Source organism: Phodopus roborovskii, unplaced genomic scaffold (genome assembly GCF_943737965.1).
Source record: "Phodopus roborovskii unplaced genomic scaffold, PHOROB, whole genome shotgun sequence".
NCBI lineage: Eukaryota > Metazoa > Chordata > Mammalia > Rodentia > Cricetidae > Phodopus > Phodopus roborovskii.
Window position 1 is genome coordinate 7018628 of NW_026126603.1, and position 19812 is coordinate 7038439.

At 43.5% G+C, this 19812-nt stretch overlaps 1 protein-coding gene across 8 annotated transcripts in view; it reads right to left on the reverse strand.

Moving 5' to 3' along the window:
• The window catches only part of Znf827 (zinc finger protein 827), a 166111-nt gene that overhangs the window by 6519 nt on the left and 139780 nt on the right, over positions 1-19812 (reverse strand). For 7 of the 8 annotated variants that reach the window (XM_051205794.1, XM_051205796.1, XM_051205799.1 and 4 more), the window contains exons 9-11: positions 7873-8010; positions 5012-5201; positions 3850-4016 (exon numbers count right to left, since the gene is read on the reverse strand). In XM_051205794.1, the coding sequence (XP_051061751.1) occupies positions 3850-4016; positions 5012-5201; positions 7873-8010 (495 nt within the window). The remainder of the gene's footprint in view (positions 1-3849; positions 4017-5011; positions 5202-7872; positions 8011-19812) is intronic. The other variant, XM_051205795.1, reaches the window with a different exon arrangement.

Here is a 19812-nt window from a genome sequence, read left to right on the forward strand (position 1 = left end):
CTATTTCTACAGATGGAGACATACAATGAGGGCATTATTAGAGGAGCGAGCAGTGTGCTAGATGGTTTTACATCAACTGGACACAAGGTCATCTGAGAGGGGTGAACGTCAATTAAGACAATGCCTTCATCAGATGGGGCTGTAGTAAGAAGCCTGGAAGGCATTTCCACAAGTAAACATTGATGCGGAGAGTCCTGCCCATTGTAGGTAGTGCCATCCCTGGGCTAATGGTCCCAGATCTATAAGAAAGCTGGCTATAAGCAGCATCTGTCCATGGTCTCTGCATCAGCTCCTGCCTCCAGGTTACTTCCTCTAACAATGAACAGTGATATGGAAGTGTAAGCCAAATAAGCCCTTTCCTCCCCAACTTGCTTTTTGGTCATGGTGTTTCCTCACAGCAATAGAAACCATGACTAAGATAATCAGTAAACCCCAAGTGATAGCTACAGGAAAGATCTAAATGGAGCAGAACAAAGAACCCTCTGGAATAAAAAGAGCATCATTGAGGTGTGAGATGCTCTAGGCAACATTACACAAGGCTAACTGAGGTCCTGACTAGTTGGCCAACGCATAACTTAGCTTTTTATATCTTTGAGACATGGTCAATGTAATCTTGGCTGTCCTGGAACTCACTATATACTTCAGACTGGCCTCAAACTCACAGAGCTCTGCCTGCTTCTTGCCTTCAAAGTGCTAGGATTAAAGACATGTGCCACCATGTCCAATTAATATCAATTTTTTTTGTTGTTTTTTGAGACAGGATTTCTCTGTGTAACAGAGAACTTGCTGGGACTCACTGTGTAGCCCAGGCTGGCCTTGAATTCAGAAGTCTGCCTGCCTCTGCCTCCCAAGTGGCGGGACTTAAGGCCATCACCCAGTTGGCAATTTTTTCAGATAATCAAAATGTTTCTAACTTGTGGGAAACCATAAGGCTCAGTGTCTGAGAAACTCAGTGAATGCCATGCACAAGAAACATGAAGAGCCAAGAACACACACCTATCAGCACACCACTGAAGCACTGAGGCAGGGTTCAATGCCAGTCTCAGATAGACTGTGAGATCCTGCCTAAAAAAAGAGGACATCAATATCAAGAGACACAGGGGACATTATCATTAAATTATTCAAAAAGGAGCAAAGAAAAAAAATCCTACAGCCTTATGTGGCATTGTGCTTGCATCCCAGCACTCAAGGGACTAAGTCAGGAGGACAGAGGGACCAAGGCAAGCTTGGGCTCCACAGTGCGATACTGTCTCAAATAAAATAAAAGAGAAAAAAGGAAGAAAAGACAAGAAGAAAAAAAGAAAAGAAGAGAAAATCCCCAGGAACAGCCATAAGCAAAAAGGTCACAATATGTGGGACAGACTCGAGAAAGGCAGCAGGGTTCCCCACAGGAGCCATCCTTGTGAAAAGGCACCAAGGGACATCTTCAAAGAAGCGAAAGCCTGTCCACCTCAGACTTCAGACCTGGTGGAAACATATCATAAAAACAAAGGACAAACAAACAAAGGTGACATTTAAAAAATGAAAGAACTCATCCCCTCAGACTTGAATTTAAGAGAAGTTAAGTGAGTCTTGTAAACAGAGGGGAAAGGGCAGCAGATGGAGCAGAGGCGCTGGCACACCAGCAGGAATGCTGAAGATGGTGAGGGAGGACATGGAAATTCATCTCTTCTCACTTCAGGATCTTTGAAAGGTAGTGAAAGTATCAGCACTTAACCCTAAATGACAGGTGTAGAGGCCCCCGTGAGAAAAAGTCTAAAATGACCACCAAGGCTGTGAGGGGAGGTGGTAGTGCACTGTTGTGGCTTCCGATAAGGATGAGAATCTACACTGGACTACATATCATGTAGCACGAATACTGGTTTAGATAACCTCATAATAACTTAGTGTATCAATGCACAGATTTAGATGAGTAGAACCGCCTAAAGTCAAACCTCTCAAAGCAGTAGAAAATAGAAACTTTCACTGTCAAGCCACTAACTTCTAACAGAGGTCAGAACACAATCGCCGGTGGACTCATACTAGCGTCCTGCTCTCGTAAACCAGTTTTACTGAAACAAGACCATTCACTTTCGTATTATCTACCACGACTTTACAATGGCTGGCAGAGCTATGTCAAAACAAGGACAAAAAGGTGGGTGGGTAGGAAAGGAGGAGAGAAGATCCGGGAGGACTTGGGAGGGTGCATATGATCACAATCCCTTGCATGAAGTTCCCCATTAATTCATAAAATAAAATAAAAACAGAAGGCTGAGAGCCTGGGACATTAATCACCTGGGTGCATGGAAACTCTTACAGACATTATCACGCCATTCCCAGCAGCAGCAGCCACTGCCTGGGAAGCTCTGTACACTAGACAGAAACTTCTTCAGAGAGGTTCTCTGTGGCTTCTGTCCTAACAAGTGAGACTGTTCTTCCCAGGTGGTCTTGTGAGCCCAGAGGGACAATGTCCACCCTTTACTTAGGAGGTGTGTTGGCATTGCTTAGTTGTGGATGTGAAGTTTCCATCTGTGACAGGTGACGGATGACAGGTTAACTTGTTCCTAGGCTGAGTGGGAGAGATGACTGCGATGGGGTGGATGGACTTTCAGGGACACACTGGGGCAAAAAGAGTGACCGGGTCAGGGTTAACAGAAAAGACAGAAGAAGGGCTATTGCAAAGCCAGTGTGAGCTGGAGAGAGGCTAGCCTTTCCCCCACACTAGCCGTTCCAAAACATGGAACTGAATCTGTCTTCCCTGTGGGTCTCCCAGCTCACCTTCTGCTCACAGTGCTAATGTGGTTACAGTCAGACAGCTGACTGTAAAAATGGCACCTCCTCACTCAGCATAATGACTCTCTGTGGATCCCAAGTCATAGCTGCTCAACTTACTGACAAAAATGGACTTTTTTCTCTTTTTTTTCCTTCCTGCTGTTGGCACCAGTGAGGCAGTGGTCAGAGAAACAGAGGTCCTTCTCTGCCACACACATCGTCAGCACAACTGTCAGAGAGAGTCCCCTCTCTGCATCCTTTGAGAGCCAGCGATATGATGGGCTGACCCCATGCCCAGGGCTGGCAGTTAGCAACATCAGCTCTTAATTTGTAAGCACCACAAATGGGGGTGGGGGGTGGGAGTAGAGGGCAGTCCCTCTCAATCCTGCTTAATGACTCCATGCTGGTGCCATTGTAACCATCACTTCTGAGGGTGTAATTGGAAGGTGAAGTCAAAGTGCTAACATTAAATGGAAGGGGCTGACCAGCCAAGCAGGCAAGAGGGTTTAAACGAAAGGCAAGCACTGGCCAAACCTTGTGAGGCTGCTTTCAGAAGATGGAGGTCTGAACAGACATACCATGTGTTACTGTGGAGCACCTCAGGGCCTCCAGAATTAGGGGTGCGGTGGCCTGGTGCAGCAAAACAGAAGGAGTTCAAGGCCCTGTCAAGTGCCCTGCAGGGTGGTTAGAACAGTAGGAGATAGACAGGGTGTGGAGCAAACCCTGTTCGGGGATGAGGTTCAGAATCCACATCCTACTCCCTGATCTCAGTTTCTCTCTATGCTGTGATATCAGCAAAAGTCACAGCACAGGGTTACTGCTGGCTGAGAGGAGCAGGCGAAGGACGAAGGACAAGCTGTGGCAGAGGAGCTGAGTGACGACTAGGTGTGCTGGTGATGGCCAGCACCAGGTGAGGACCAAGCATGACGCGCATGGGTCTCAGCAGTGTCTACTCTCCTGCAGCAAAGTCCAGGTCCACATAGGCCGTGACACTGTGACTACAGGGTGATGTGTCTCTGGCACTCCTGAGAAGGGAGGACACTTCTGCCCCCTGCATGCCAGTGGGGTGCAGGGGTGGAAAAGGACAGGGATGGTCACCTGTGTGCTTGCTGCCAATGTGACTCTTCATCTCTGCCTCCTCCATGGTGACAAAGTCGCAGGCCGTGCAGCAAATGGAAAACATCCACTGCTCCTTGTCCACGTGGAGTGACATGTGGCTAACAAACTGAACATTGAGCTCGGTCTCAAATCCACACACGTGGCAACTAAAACATGGAAGAAAAAGGGAAAGAGTGAGACAGGCTTCTAAATATAGACTGCTCAGTTACACACAGTGCACATGAGAACATTAATTTCATGTGTGTTCATTCTACCAAAAGGTACAACATCAAGAAATTCTTCTGCCTGCTGGGATGCCTCTAGAGTGGTCACTGTGCCAAACAGATTAGGTGCCAGCACAATATAACAATCCCATACATGCTATAATGATGTTAAATGATCATAAAGTTAATTAAAAACTACAGATTCCAGATGCTGCACATGGTTTAAAGGACTCCTTTGGGCACAGAGATGTGGGACAGTGTTGCCAGGTATTTAGTGGTGGCTCACTGGGAGATCTGACTGCTGCACACCTCAGCCTCCCTCTGGTTCTAGGAACCCTTGGGTGCAGTGAGGAGAGCAAACAGATCCTTCTGTGGCACTATGAGCAAGAGGCAGTCACATGACCCCCTCCAGGAGAAGCCACTCATCTGCTAGATACCTTGCAAGGGCGACTTTCTGCCAATATCACTAGGGAACAATTTGATAGATTTGGGAGTTTTATACTGATCCAAGGTTGAACACAGAATGTAGTGTGTCATAATGGGCAACCAAGGGACAGCATGCTGGGCCATCCGAGCAATTGCATGTGAGTTTTCAGATCACCTTTTCCTGTGTTTTTCCCTGTAATTCTTAGGCTGTAGCAAGGGCTTCAGCCACAAGTGGGGAGCTGTACCACAGCTAACAGCCAATCATCCACATGGTCTTTATCTCTTTCTGGGGCCCCATCCTGAAGCACCACCTCCCAGACCATTTCTCTTTCAGTGAATTCTATTAGGACCACCTGAGCTAGGCAGGAATTGATTTAAGTGCAGGTTCAATCTAAGCAAAGAACATGTTCAAATTTAAGCCAGCACATGACTGAGCCCAGTGCTCGAGCCAGCAGAGAGAGGGTGTCAAAGCAAGGGCTCTGAGAAACTTGGGTGAGCTGCTCTTGACTCACCTGTAATAATAGGGGTGTTTCTTGCCGTCACTGCCCTCAGAAGTGACAGCACTGACGATGTCCTCAGTGTCGGTACTCACCAGCTTCACAGAGTGCACGGTCAAGTGCTGGTTCAGATTTGCACGGCACTTAGCAGCGTAGGGGCACAAATGGCATTTGTATTTTCTTTCCTCTGGGGGAGAAACCAAAACTGCTCTCAAAAAAGAAAAAAAAATTCAAGAACTCACTTAGAGGAACCAATGAAGGTTGGTCCACGTGGGGTCAAAGGCCATGCCTTGAAAGTGTTCCTGAGTGTATCCCTAGCAGTTCGCTCCTGTATCAACACTGAACTCACAAAGATAAAAAGGCTCTCTCTAGGCAGCAGGGACAAGGTTTTGAGGCTCAAGTGTGGGTTCCATGGAGTCCAAACCAAATCTGATTCAGGTAGGTTATGATGGAAGCCAAACACAACACTTCAGCAATGGCTGCACGACAACCCAACCCACAGCAGTGTGCTACACTCTGAGCTGTTTCCTTTAGTTCTCAGGTGGATTTTTCTTGGACACCTCATCCTTCATCCCTCCTCATGACATGGTGTGTTTGCTGCATGAGTGTGCACACGAGTGTGCCCCATCTGTCATCCCACATCCCTCTTCATGACAAGGTGTGCTTGATGCATGAGTGTGCACATGAGTGTGCCCCATGTGTCACTCTTGGACAGGCACTGAGATGGAGAAAGCTAAGGAAATAAACCCTGATAAAACTGGAGCCCAAGAGGTCCATCATTTTCCCTCAGCTCCAGGCCCGGACCAGCCAAGGAAGAAAAAAAATCTAATGAAATTAAAGGGGGAAAATTACTTGTGTAAAATAATTTAACTGGAAATTTTCATCTTACGTAAATAAAATTTAGACATCTCAATTAATTTGCCAATGGAAATTGGCTCACAGGGCTGACTAAGGCTTCAGCAGTTTTTCCAGAGTGGCGTTCTGAATTCATTTGATTAATCATAGGAATTGTCAGGCCAAGGAGCAGCCCTGCTTCTCCATAAGATGATTAAGCATCAAGAACAACCTCACTTTCCATCCTGATGTCTGGACTCAACTTGAAGATACTTGGCTCATTTCTTCACCAGGAAAAATGTGGGGTAAAAAATGTCCCCATCACAAAATGCAAGCTACCACCTTAGGTCACTGTGTTCCCTCCTTGACTGTCTGACAGTAGCCAGGCCTGAAGTGTGTGTGTGTGTGGGGGGGGTATGCTTTAGATTTCCTGCCTTGGTCTTGAGAGATAAGGACCTGGGTTTCAGCAAGGTTCACTTCCTCTGTAAAATGGATGGGGAGTGGTCCCTCTTCCCAATGACACTGGGATTTCCTCTTCTCAGAGATAAAAACTACCTGGGAAAATCTGCCTAAAGTTATTATTAATGCTATTTCCTTCATTAGCTTTCCAAATTTCCCTTTGTAATGGATTTATTCAAGTTCTTGTCTCAGTGCTATTTTGGTAATTTTCTTAATTATATATCATCTAATTTCTTTGCTGAAGAAAAAAAAATCATGAGACACCTTATTCTCCAATAATCCTCTTTCTCTGAAACAGGGTTTTACTATATAGATCAGGCTGTCCACACACCCACACCCAGGGATCTACCTGCCTCTGCTTCCCAATGTCCTCTGTGATTAGCTTTCCCCTTTCCCCGCCCCAGGGCCTACCTGCTTCCCTTTCTTAATCAGGCATCAGGGAGGTTGGCTGGATTTCAGTACTCTCTACTGACTCCTCAAGATCAGTGATAAATTCCTTTATTTTTCTATGACTTTTGTGCTGACTTGAGCTGTAGCGATTTTAGTTGTAGGTATAAAGTGTGCTCATCCCCTTTAGATATCTAACACTTGCATTTTCTTTTTCTTCCCTTTTTAAATTGATCCTAATTAAGTAGGGAATGTTTTCACATGCCTGGCTATATCATATTGCTATCTCTGACATTACAGGTATGTTTCTGCATACCTGGTTACATCATATTGATATCTCTGCTAATACAGACATGTTTCAGTATGCCTGGCTATATCATACTGGTATATCATCTGGATGTCTTTAAAGTGTGACTTAACGTCAGGCTTTCAAACCAGTTGACTATATTTCCTTTGGTGCTGGGCTTACTTGTGCTCTAATACTGAGCCACACTACAGCCCTGTCATCTGCATGTCCCGAATGCTTACTGATGAGGTCACCTGACCTATTCTGCTTCACTTGCTTTTGCTGATTATGCTACTGCTCGTTCTTTCTTTACTTTTTGTTAATTTGCTTGTCCTCCTCATCCTGACCTGAGAACCAACCACTGCTGTCCACTGTTACAGGTAAATAAAAGCAGGAACACTACTCTACCCTCCACCCAGATAGAGCTCCCCACCCCACCTCAACTGCCACCTTGAGATGAACCACGAGTGTCTCTCTACATCTCACACACCATGGCTGTGGACAGCCTTTCTTCACATAGGCTTATCTCACACTCAGCCCTCACACTTAAAATCTAAATTAAAATCTCTTAGTAAAAAAAGTTGAAACTAAGTAGGTGGGCTCAGCTCTAGGCTCTGACCCTTTAAGAGGATATGAACCCATTCTTCACAGAGTTCAGGAGTTGACCTGAAGGTACTTACACACACATCTTTTCTCATTAGTCCCCCCAGGAATTCAACGAGGCTTTTCAATACAGAAAAACTTTCCCAGGGGCTCATTACATATGCTGGGCAGCACGGCCTGTAAAGGCCAGAATCAGCTAACTTTCCACCACTTCCTGTAGCAATTCTCTTAGAGAAACTCAGCTTCCTACCAGCAAAGAGCCCTGGGAGGGCCTGTGGTAGGCTCGGGAGCTGTGGTCCCCACTCACCTGTGTGCAGTGAGAGGTGTCGAGACAACGTCTGCTGTCGGCCGAACACTTTGCCACACACATCGCATGGAAAGAGCTGGTCACTGAACTTCCAGGATGGTAATCCGTTTCCAGCCTCAAGGACTATCTTCTCTGTCTCTGGGCCAAGAGAACAAAGCACTGTGAGGAATATAGAATGGAAATGTATGGCATTCTGGCCAACCCTAAAGATTTCTTCAGAGGTTTCCCCGCAAAATGGGGCTAGAAACCACTAACAAGAACCAGTGGCCATCCTCATCCACATCAATGAAGGGCACTGGTGGTTCCACAGCCCAAGAGCTGTTGGGTCTTCACTGGTTCTTCTTACTGCAAAAGGTCAGCACATACAGAGAGAGAGAGAGAGAGAGAGAGAGAGAGAGAGAGAGAGAGAGAGAGAGAGAGAGAGAGAGAGAGAGAGAGAGAAGCAGGCTTGACAGCACTCTGCCCACTATATTGAAGGTACTCAATAAACACTTGAGTGGGTGAGAACTGCATGTTAACTTTCTAGAAATGTAGACAACTGCTACAAAACAGTAAACAAAATATTTGAAATCCCAGGTTCCAGTATGAAAATAAATGGTTCTATGTCTGCAGAGAAAATATTCCACTGTTCTTTGAGAAGAAAAGTTTTGCTGTCGAGTTCTGGGTTGTGTAGCCTTTAACCAGGAGCTCACAGAAAGCTGACTTAGGGAAAGCCACCAGACTCTGCTTCCAGCACAAGGGCACCACCTTTGTGGTGTACGCCTCTTATCGCAGCTGAGAAAATTGGTGCTTCACAAGCAATCCACACCAATCTTGAACAGAGTAAGCACACTTCAATAATTCTCTTTGTAGCTTAGAAAACTTTTATTTCTCATAATTGTCAAAAGAATTTCCTTTTATTTTCTGACCCGTGCTCCTTCTCAATGAACCACAATGGACTACACAAACATCTCGTCTGCAGCCACGTAAGAAGACAGGTGACAGAGGGGGATGCCCAGAAGAGGGAAATGGCTACTTTCAAGGGACTGCTTGTCAGTCTGTCTGTGTCCGTCCTTGACTTGACCGAGTTTCTGTGAGCCTTCCTAAAACACAGTGCTACATTTACAGAATGGAGTATATACGGGGAAAATTGAATGTCACCAGGAACTTTTCACAAGATGCAAGCAGAAGAAAGTGTTTTCTGACTGCTGCTTGGAGAACATTCATTGCAGAGCAAAGTGCTTGATTTCACACAATTAGGCTAAAACCATTTTCTAGACACAAGTTTCCACCTGTATTTGGACAAGACAATTGGATCAATGTGAATTTGAATGAGGTTTTGCCTGGCAGTATAATCCGAGGAAAGAAGAAACAAATAATGCACATTTGGAAGGGAGAGCAGGGAAAAGCTGTGGGGAAATTGCGATAATGTTTGCTGTGCAGTACCTGCCAGCAATCCCACCACCGATAAACACTTTTATTGATTGATCTGTGTTTGTTAAAACACAGCTCTGAGGCCTCAGGGAGAAGGAACTAGTTTGTGTCAAACAGGAATGCCTGACTAAGAGAATCCACACAGCGCTTGGTGGAGGGGGGAGGGGATGATGAAGAGGGAGGTCAGCTGGACATTTAAAGGCAAGGACTACTCCTGGGTCACTGTCCCCAAGCCCAATGTGGGTATTTCAGCCAGAGATGAGAGGTGGTATCTCAAGTAGTTCTTTCCAAGTGTGTAATCAAACCGCTTTCAGGAGGGCGATAATTATAATAGGTGGAGGTCAAGATGGTGCACTGGCTTCTAATGCATCCACAATAAGTGAATTAATTGTGTCACGGACCCAGCACGTAGGTGCAATTAAAAATGAAGATGCCTCTTAATAACTCTTCTGAGTATTAGTCATGTGCTTGAGAAGCTGAAGCATTATAAAGAATTCAGCTTCTTCCCCAGTCTTAGGAAGCCATGACCGGGACATGAGGACCAGGACAGCTAAGCAGAGAAAGCACCTCATAGGCACATGAGGCACCCAACATAGACCAGGCCCAACCCCCAGCCTTATCTGGGCTGAGTCTAACACCTCGGTTTCTGCATCTATGCTACAGGAACTAAATATTATTTTTATTTTACAATCAGAATGAATGGAGATCTCTTAGCATTAATATATTGATTAGCACAATTAATTTAATAGCATAACTATTAAGGTCAACTGACAATTCAGAGCAAAAAGGAAGGCATATGCCTGGTAGATATGTGTCTGTAAGACTAACAAACTTGGGTGTCAATTTGGCACTCCTGGAAAGAGGCTGCTTCAATGGAAGAGCTGGCTCCATCAGATTGGCCTGTAGGCGTGTCTGTGGGGCATTTTCTTGACTACTAATTGATGTAGGAGGGCCCAGACCACCCTGAGTGGGAAAATTCCTAGGCAGATGGGCCCGGGCTATACAAGAAGGCTAGTTGAACACTGAGAGCAAGCCGGTAAGCAGTGCTTGTTCATGGTTTCTGCCTCAAGCCTTGGCTCCCCTTGATGAAAGAGGAACCTGTAAGCCAAATACCAACGCCACCCTCCCAAGTTGCTTTTGGTTATAGTGTGTATCACAGCAACATAAAACAAATTAGAAGTGTTTTAACTAAACTTGAGAGATGTGCTCTTAGAGTCTCTTAGTAGAAATGCCTGCAGTCCTGACAAACTGCAAAGCGTTTACACCCTTCCAATTGCATCATATCCCAGGTCGATTCTGCCTGAGACAATCTCTCTGGCATACACAATTACTGTTAATCCAAGTCATAGTCAATAACAGTCCTTTCCTTTTGCATTGCCCTCTCCCACTATGGAGGCAGCTGCTGTTGGTCATGAGTTAAGTGCTGGCCAATGAGAAGGCTTTTGCTGTCATGATGAGAAGGCTATGATTGGGTGTTGGTTTCTCTCTGTTTTCATGCCTGACAATAGAGGGGACACCTTGAATGGTGGCAGCTATTATGTGAATATGAAGCATGATGATGCAAGCCAACTTCCAAGCATGGAGGAAGAGGGTGATGGAAAAAAAAAATCAGGGTTTTTGCTGGCATTGCTTAGTGACCAAGTGAATGCTGGGAATCATCTACCACTGGATTTTTTGTTTGGCGAAGAAAAGGAGTCACTGGACTTTTTTTTTTTTTTTTTTTTTTTAATTACTCATGTCTTAACTGAAACTCTCTCGTATGCTCATCCCCCATCTGCAGCATCCCTGAAGAACACTTCATCTTCTCTCTTGACAGCAGCAAGTGTGAGGCTGGATAAACACATTCCCATCTTAATTATCTTTGGTTCTGCTTTAAAAACCTTACAAGTCTTTTTTTTTTTTTAAAGATTTGTAAAGAAATTTGCTTTTTAATTTTTTTTAACGAAGCATAATACATACCCCAAAAAGAAGAGTACACATACTAGTAACCGCATCTCAATTAGTCCCAAAGTCTCCAGACAGTTCAGACTATGGGTATTATTTACAAACTTCTGACTTCCTTCTTTATTCCCCCACTTCCTGGTGCTTGTTTCATTATTTTAAGTGATGTACAGTTATGATCTTTTTCCTTTCTTTTAGAGTAAAACTCCAGTCTAATGACAAATTCTTTCTTGCCTAGTCTCATAGGACTTTATCTCTGGCAAGACATTTTATTTCTTTCAGACATTTTGATTCTGGACATTTGATTTCTGGAATACATTCAAATTGCTCTGTAGACCCCTGGTTACTTGGTATAACGAAGGCTGAAGCCTTGCTCTCTAACTGTTCACCTATAGTTTTGGCCTTGAACATCTCTTAGGGCTTTTCTGTGTCCTTAATTAAGGTTTCTGTTTCGTTTTGAGCAGTACTTGGGATGCAGGCCCTCATACATGCCAAGTTCATGTCCTACCACTGAGTTGCATCCCCAGCTAGGTTTTTATTTTCAGTGATACAAGATGTACTTTTGTCTTTGCAGTATAGTCATGTCTGTACAGCATCAGTGAGAGGTCCCCTATTCATGATGATGAGGCTTCATTATGCAAGATGCAGTATGGCAAACTGCTTCTTAAGACCCACTGACTTTGTCTTATTTGATACACAGTTCATGAGCATACAACTGTGTCTCCGAAACCATACATGAGATAAACCCAAATGGTAGACTGGGGCACAAAATATGGATCAAGCTGAAGACTTACAGAGCCTCAAACCCAACTCCTTCATATAAGAGGACCAAATGAATCATTAATTCAAAGAACTCTCTCAACCTAAGGTGTATTGCAAGTTTCTCAACCCAAGGTGTATTGCAAGTTGCACATGGCCAAGAAAGGCTTCCATGGTAACCATGTCTCCACCCCTCCAACCTTCATTCAAGAAGAAACCTGAATTTTCATCTTGTTTAAGCCTTTTTCCTTAGATGAAAGGAAACCAAGGCCCAGAGAAATTAAGTGACTTCCCTAGGCCATCTTGTTAGTGGCTAAGAGAATTAGACTTCCCCATATCTTATTTTTGTTCCTCCAAGCCACAGGAAAACAACTCAAAATTCTACAACAAGGGGATTTTTATCCTCTCCCTGTCCCTTGGCTGTGCATTTAATATTCTTAGTTACAAGTGGACATATCAAAAATTGGCAACAATTCAAATGCTAGGATTTCCTTTACCTCTTTTCTTCCAGACACATAGGTTGAGAGCCTATGGCTTACTGTAGTAAGCCATAACAGTACCAAGGAGGGTCAACAGGACACAGATGGGTGAATCCTAAAAGTCAAGCCTTCCCTTAGATGTCAGGTAAGTCATACTGAAGAATCCCTTGGACATTTGGTTGCTACATAGGGAGACTCTGATGATAAACATATTTAAGGTGTCACTCTCTAAGCAAGAAGGATAAAAAGGAGGACTTAAGTTTGCCTCATTAAGGTCTTTGACATTCTGTCTGAAGCATGACATGGTTTTGTTGGTGTGTTTCCCTGAGGGAGAAAAGCTATGTTCTCTGATGGAATGATCCTCCCCAGCAACCATCACTCCACCTGATTTAGACAAGAGAAATGCTGTGAGAAGGGAACTGTATTTGGAATAAGGCTGGACAACATGAGCTCAATACATAAGTAACTGTTCACATCACTCAAAGCCATACTGGCTGGCTCATCCCTGGAGAACAGCGTCTGAAACTGCCTGTGTTTTCCATCCCTACACATGGAGTCTAGATCAGTTCTGTTTCCTCAGGGCAGGTGAAAAGTTGTGAGACATAACTCAGAAGTGGAATTCTGGGCTTCTCTGAACTCTTGGGTAGATGGAAACCAATGAGTTGGGTTGTATTCTAGGAAGGCCATGGCACTTTTAGGTTAGGTCTGATCTTCCTGGCTCTCTCCTTTAGCCTCTTCTTAAATCAAGCTCCCACCTGCTGCCAGGGATGTTTCCAGTATTCGAGGCTATGCCTCTTAAGGCTGATTATCATCAAGCAAGTGATCAGAGGTCTTCTATATGCTGGAAATATTCTGTAAGTGTCTTTTCATCTTAGACAACTGAGCTTGGAGCCTCAGTACTGTACTAGGACAGTGACCATAATGCATGTGTCTATCTGGCATTCATATCTTGGACCACCATGTCATGAACCACTAGTGGTCCCGAGCAAAGCCTCATAGTAGTTGCTCCTGGCTGCCCCTAACATAGATTCCCTATGACTGACTCACTATGGGTCTCCATTGACCAATTTCTCCTGTAGGATCAATTCAAAAACTCTCTCAAAGTAGTTATCTATCTGCTTTTCCAGACATATTTATTCAACAAACTATTAGGACAGCAGAATTCAGCAAAGGTTTATTAACCTGTGACCAACTACAAGCATTGGGGCAGATTCTAAAGCATAGCACAATTCACTTCCTTGGTCTTCTTGGGGTCCTTTGAAGAACATAATGCTTAACAAACTTCACAAAACATGTACAAAAGGTTGAAACCTAGCAAGTAAAGTCCCCAAAGCTGCCCAGGACATTTAACCATGTCAGGAGGGAGTTCTTTTAAAATGGAACATCAAAAAAATAGAGGGCCTACTCACCTTCAAATCCTGCTTCTTCACCTGCATGGAGGCAATATGGAGCATTGGTTCTTAGACCTCTCACATCCAACTGTATCTAGCACATTCTATGCGGTTAAGAAGGGTCCAACAATACATAACCATCTTGCCTCAAACCTTGGTTCAACAAGAATCTTACCACCTGATTCAGTAGTGTTCAATTCATGTGCACAAGGAAACAGGCTGAGAGAATCTAAATGATCGGTGAATAGCGACTGACGAGTGGCTCAGGGTGCAGAGGTATTCTTGAACTCTGGTTTCATTCATGCCCCTACATGCTGTAAGAAGCCAATGTCAACGTCCCGGAAGAACAAGGGCTGGAGCACTTGGGTCTTAGCAAACTGCCACCCTTAAAAGACCAAGGAAAGCTGGGTACTGTGGTTTCTTTATTATTATTATTTTGAGATTGGGTCTCATCTATAGTGAGTTGGCTACAACTCACTATATAGCCTAGACTGATTTCAAATGCCTGACAATACCCCTATCTCAGCTTCCTAAATGCTGGGATTATAGACATGAGCCATTACACCTAGCTTCAGTAAATACTCACGGAATGACTAATATCTGTTAAACCGGGGAAGATGTGTTTTCTAGACCTGTTCCTCTATACAAGTCACTTCAAAGCTTTGGGAGAAAACGCAAGTTTGAATCTTTTGCTAACAGACAATGCCTGGAACCAAGAACTCCTTATTCCAAGGAAACTGAGTCACATGAAACTTGAACACTACATGGGAAATTTCTCCAGATGTCTGAACAAAGTCACTGCCAGAATCCAGGCCATCTGATGCCTCCTGCTTCTGAATAATAACTTTGAAAAAAGGAGTCCGTGAATGAAAATGTTGATACGGATTCTTTACTTTCCTCTACTTAACAGTTCTCAATAAATGCTCCCTGAATAAATAAGCCATTCGCATCACTACATTCATGTCTGCTGTTAAGCAAAAACCTAATTGTATACTGCAGCACGGAAACAAACAAACTATTGGGTCAATTCTCATGTTGACAGGACTTTGGGTGCTGTTACTCTTCTTAAGGATGGTGCACACTGACAAATCTCTGGGTATTGTTAGTCTACATAACAATGGTGGCAGGATTTAAATTCTCAGCAAATGCTCTTAGTATGTCCCAACATTGGGGACATTAAAATCTTGGGTGGGAAATCACCAAGCCTGAAAGTTGTGTCATTTTTTTCTTTTTGAAGGAAGTTGGAGATGGGAGTGGGAAGTCTGGCAGACACTAATAATTATTCAATACTGAGCATATATATGTGTATATATATATATATATATATATATATATATATATATTTTTTTTTTTTTTTAAAGTAGTAGCATTCCCAGTTACAGACACACACTTTCTTGACCAATTTCCCCTGTTGTGAGAGGCTAGCATAGAACCCAGTTCTGGTTGAAGAAGGTAGAAGTTCTTTCTTAGAGTGTCTTTGTTGCCCTCACTACCCATAATCCTCAGAGACAGTCAAATAAAAAGGCTTTTGCCTTTGACCCTGGGCATCTCCCTTGGATGCCAGCAGGTGGAGCAGTGTCCTTCAGCCCACTGATAAGGGGGAAGAACACACTACCAGAAGACTCAGGACTCAGTGTCTGTCTGTCTCTGACTTCATTAGACAGAACAGATCTACGTTCTGGAAGCCTCCAAAGTTAAAGCTGAACACAGTTCTAACAACCACTCCATTTGGCAACTGATTTTCATGATGCAAAACAACATCAGGGTTTGTTAAAAGTGCACCAAGTGTATGACTGCAACACTGTTACATTTACGTTGGAGTCCTTGTCCTCCTAGGCCCCAAACTGCATGTTTTCCACAGTGCATTTAACCTTACCCAGTGCACTGTACCCAAGACATTAGTGGTAGATCTACCATTTGGGAGTAAAAGTATCAGCAGGCTCAGGGTGGCTGAGTTGAAGGTCACCTGGCTAGCAAGTGGCTGCCTATCTCTCTCACTCAAAAGCCCATTCATTGCATTGTAAGACCAATGAGGAAACAATTTCAATTCATTGCAGAGACATCTGCTACAGCAATTTAATTTAGTTCCATTTTAAAGTTTCCTGTGAGCACTAACCATAGAGGCTTATAAACAGGTGACCCATGCCTTCAATGCTGGTACTAGCAAAACTAAGGCAGCAGGAATGTCATGATTCAAGACCAGCCTAGCCTACAGAGTAAGAACGATCTGAAAAAACAAGATAAGAAGAAAGGAAGAGAGAAGCTGGGGGAGGAAGAGCCATTGCCAAGGCCTCTGTGATTACATTATTTAAGAAGGCATTACTGGGGCCACCCCAAACACTTCCCCTAGGGTCTGCTTGGAGAGAGTGGTAGGATTCCATCTCTATCTTTGCTCTATCTATCCTTTTCGCTGTGTGCCACCACTCCAGCCACTTCCTACATCTTATATCAGATGAGTGTTACACGCTATAGTTTGGACGTCTTGAAGACACTGGAAGTGTGCCCTTAAAGGGAACAGTCTCTCTGGCTTCTGTGGCTTTGCACTGGCCCCCACCTCGAATGTGAGGGGCTTTCCCTCATTAGAGGTGTAAATAAGGGTGCCCCATCAGGACAGAATCCTCTAACTGTGAGTTCAAACAAGCCCCTTCTCCTCATAAAGAGGTTTTCTCAGGTATTTGCTGTGGAAACAGAAAGTTAATTGATGGTTGGAAGGGCAAAATAGCTTAGTGGGAAAAGGCACTTGCTGCCAGGCCTGATGACTAGAGTTAAATCCCCAAGAACTACACTGTAGGAGAGAACAGTTCCCAAAAGTTGCCCCCTGACCTCCATACATGCACCATAGCATATGTGTGAATCCATATACAAGAATAAGTAAATGTTGCAAAAAAAAAAAAAACCACTCTGACTCACACCTGTAATCCTGCTCTTGGAATATTGAGGCAGGAGGATTGATTGCTGTAAAGTCTATACCAGTTTGCTCAGCATAGTGACTTCTAGGTCAGCTTAGGCTACAGAGTGGCATCTTGCCTCAACACTGGTCCCACATCTGGCCCCAAATCCTGAGCACCAATTATGTAAATTTTAGTGAAAAGTTTATTTCAGGCCCACTTTTTTTTTTTTTTTTTCAACTCTTCCCAGAGAGGCAAGTAAGACATAGCCATACCAGTTCAGACCTGCTGGGACTACAGGAAGTAACTGGAAACTTCCAACTCCAAATGTTTTCCTCCATGAGTTACTGAAACGTTTGGGGAGATAAAAGAAAACACAGAGGGAACACAATGTCATCATCTAAGTCCTCAGGGGAATACCCCCCCACCTCACTGATTGTGGACCTATATGAAAAATATATATTGACTGAATAAATGAGGGGATAAATTAAAAGCACACCAACCATTGTTAAGAAAATGAGGTTTTAGGGCTAAGCACTTGCTAGCACATGCAAGGTTTGAGCTCCAGCATGGCAAAATAAAATACATTATTAAGTTACTATACAACCTGAATTATGATTTTATAAAATACCTTATACATTAATAAGATTTTAATGCTTATTTGACCTCAAAATTACATGCCATGCTAAGCATACCACTTACATTCAAATACTTCCCGATCTTCTTATGATTCATGTCACAGTTACTTAAAATATTCCTGAAGTGAGACTTGAGGGGTCAAGTAGGCCTCCTCACTAAGGCTAGAATCCAATGGAATTCTCAATTATTTCTGTCTTTTTTTTTTTTTCCCCTTAGTGACAAGCCTTGATCCTGCCAACGCTCTTTCAAAAGTTTCCAAGGCCTTATCTGCTCCAGATGCTGGGATTCTAACCTGTGTGGTCTAACTTGCAGCCTTTACTTCCGAAAGGATAGAAAATACAACCATCTAACAGGCCTTTCATCTAGCCTTGGGTTTTGGCATGAACATCACTCCTCTTAGCCTATGGGAGATATAGCATTCAAAGGCAGACTGAGTACACCAGGTAGTGGGGGTGGGTGGGACTTGGATATTCCATTACTGCAAAGCGCTGCTTTCCAGGTTGTAAGGTCATTATAAAAAACAAGCTCAGAGCACTGTCATCCCCCACTCCCTTCCCCCAAGATGGAGTTTCTCTGAATAGCCTGGAACTTGATTTGTACGAACTCATAGAGCAGCCTGTTTCTGCCTCCCAAGTCCTGGAATTAAACATCTGCACCCCCAACCCCGCTAGAGACTTCTCTTTAACCAAGGAATATTTATCATGCTTTTTGTTCTAAAATTAGTCTTTTTTTAAATTGGAAAAATACTATAAAACAATAACCTGTACTTTTATCACTTAAAAAATAGCCACATTTAAAAATAACTGACTCTGAAATATTGTTTATTTGATTAAGCAGATTGTTTTCAAATTTCTGTTAGCTGGCTTGTTTAACTACTCCCCAGGTGGGGAGTCACAGCCACAGAGCTGGGGAATTCTGCTTGTCTTTGTTCCTTTGAGCACAGACTGATGACTTAAAGGTAACAAAATGGATGCTCCAGCTCTGGAGGTGGGAAGCAGCCAATGAAGGCAGAAGTAGAGTCTGGAGAAGACCAACCTCTCCCCTGGGCTCAGGGCAGAAGCAGTGAAGGACCTTCTCCGAGAAAGGTACTATTGGCATCCATGTCTGCCCCATCCCACACATGACCACTCCCAAGACCCCACTCTCTAACCCTCAGTGTGGGAGGAGGGTTTCACCATGTGAATCTGGTGAAATCTAGAGCACAGTAGTACATTGCTAGGCAGGAGGTGAGGAAAGACATTGCTAGAAAGTTCCTATGAAAGTAAAACCTAATGAGTGGCCACATTAATACCCTCTTACCAAGAATAGTAAGTAATCTGTATAATTTATGTCTGTTATCTATTTATATGTTTTGTTACATTTTATCTACAGTTTTATTTAATCTTCATAAAAATCACAAAAAGACTGGCTCCTTATTGCCTTCAGTCTATAGATGAGAAAAAATCACAGCTCAAAATGATGAAGGGGTTAGCTTCTTCCCATTTAGTAGGGAAGACAGAGAGGTGGGATTTGAATCTTGGATGCTTTAGGAAAAACACATCTTCTGCAGCATCTTTTGCTTTTGTACTTGGGTGTGTTACTGCTTTCAGAAACTTCCCTTACTGTCTCTGTCAAGTAGAAATGGCTGCTGGCCCAGAGACTCTTCTAGACTCATGACCTTACTTGGACCTGTTGCAAAAAGGTTAGTGCCATATGCTTATTTTTTCTCTTTCCTAGGTGGCAAGTAGCACTGTATTGTGGCCTTGGCTCAAAACACAACTATGGAGAGCCTTGAACATTATGTAAGAGATGCCCCTGTTGAGGAGTGGAGTGCAGCTGGAACAATAAATGCTGGTGTAGATGTAACTGTATTCTACATGCATAGCCTATAGCAAGGGGTTTTGAAGGAGCTTAGAGATGACTGTTAGGGCTCTGCCCTGATCAATACAAATGAATAGAAAATCAGAGCCATTTTAAAAAAAATAATTTTGGGAGTGGGCAAGAGCAACATGCAGATTTTTGGCTCATGTAACAGAAATGTAAATACCCAACAGCCTAGGACATTTTTAAGTAACAGATAATGTAAGGGTCAAGTCCAAAGAGCTGAGCAAAATGAGAAGCACATATCTGCTTCGAAAAACATTGTTTTCCAATTTCAATTCTCAAACTGAAAAAGAAACCAAATAAAAATCACAAAAAAAATTGATATAGTTGAATGTGACAGCTAATGTCTGTAACCGAAGTATTTGGGAGGCAGGGCTGAAGGACCGTGAGTTCAAGGCCTGCCTGAACTACTCACAGACACACACAAAATTCAATGAAATCAATAATGTGCTTACCAAATAAGTATTAGATGTATCAGATAATAAACTAGAAATATGGAAGGACTTCTCTCTATGAGGGAAATGCAATGTATTACTTTTTGACAGAGTCTCATGTAATTCAGCATGC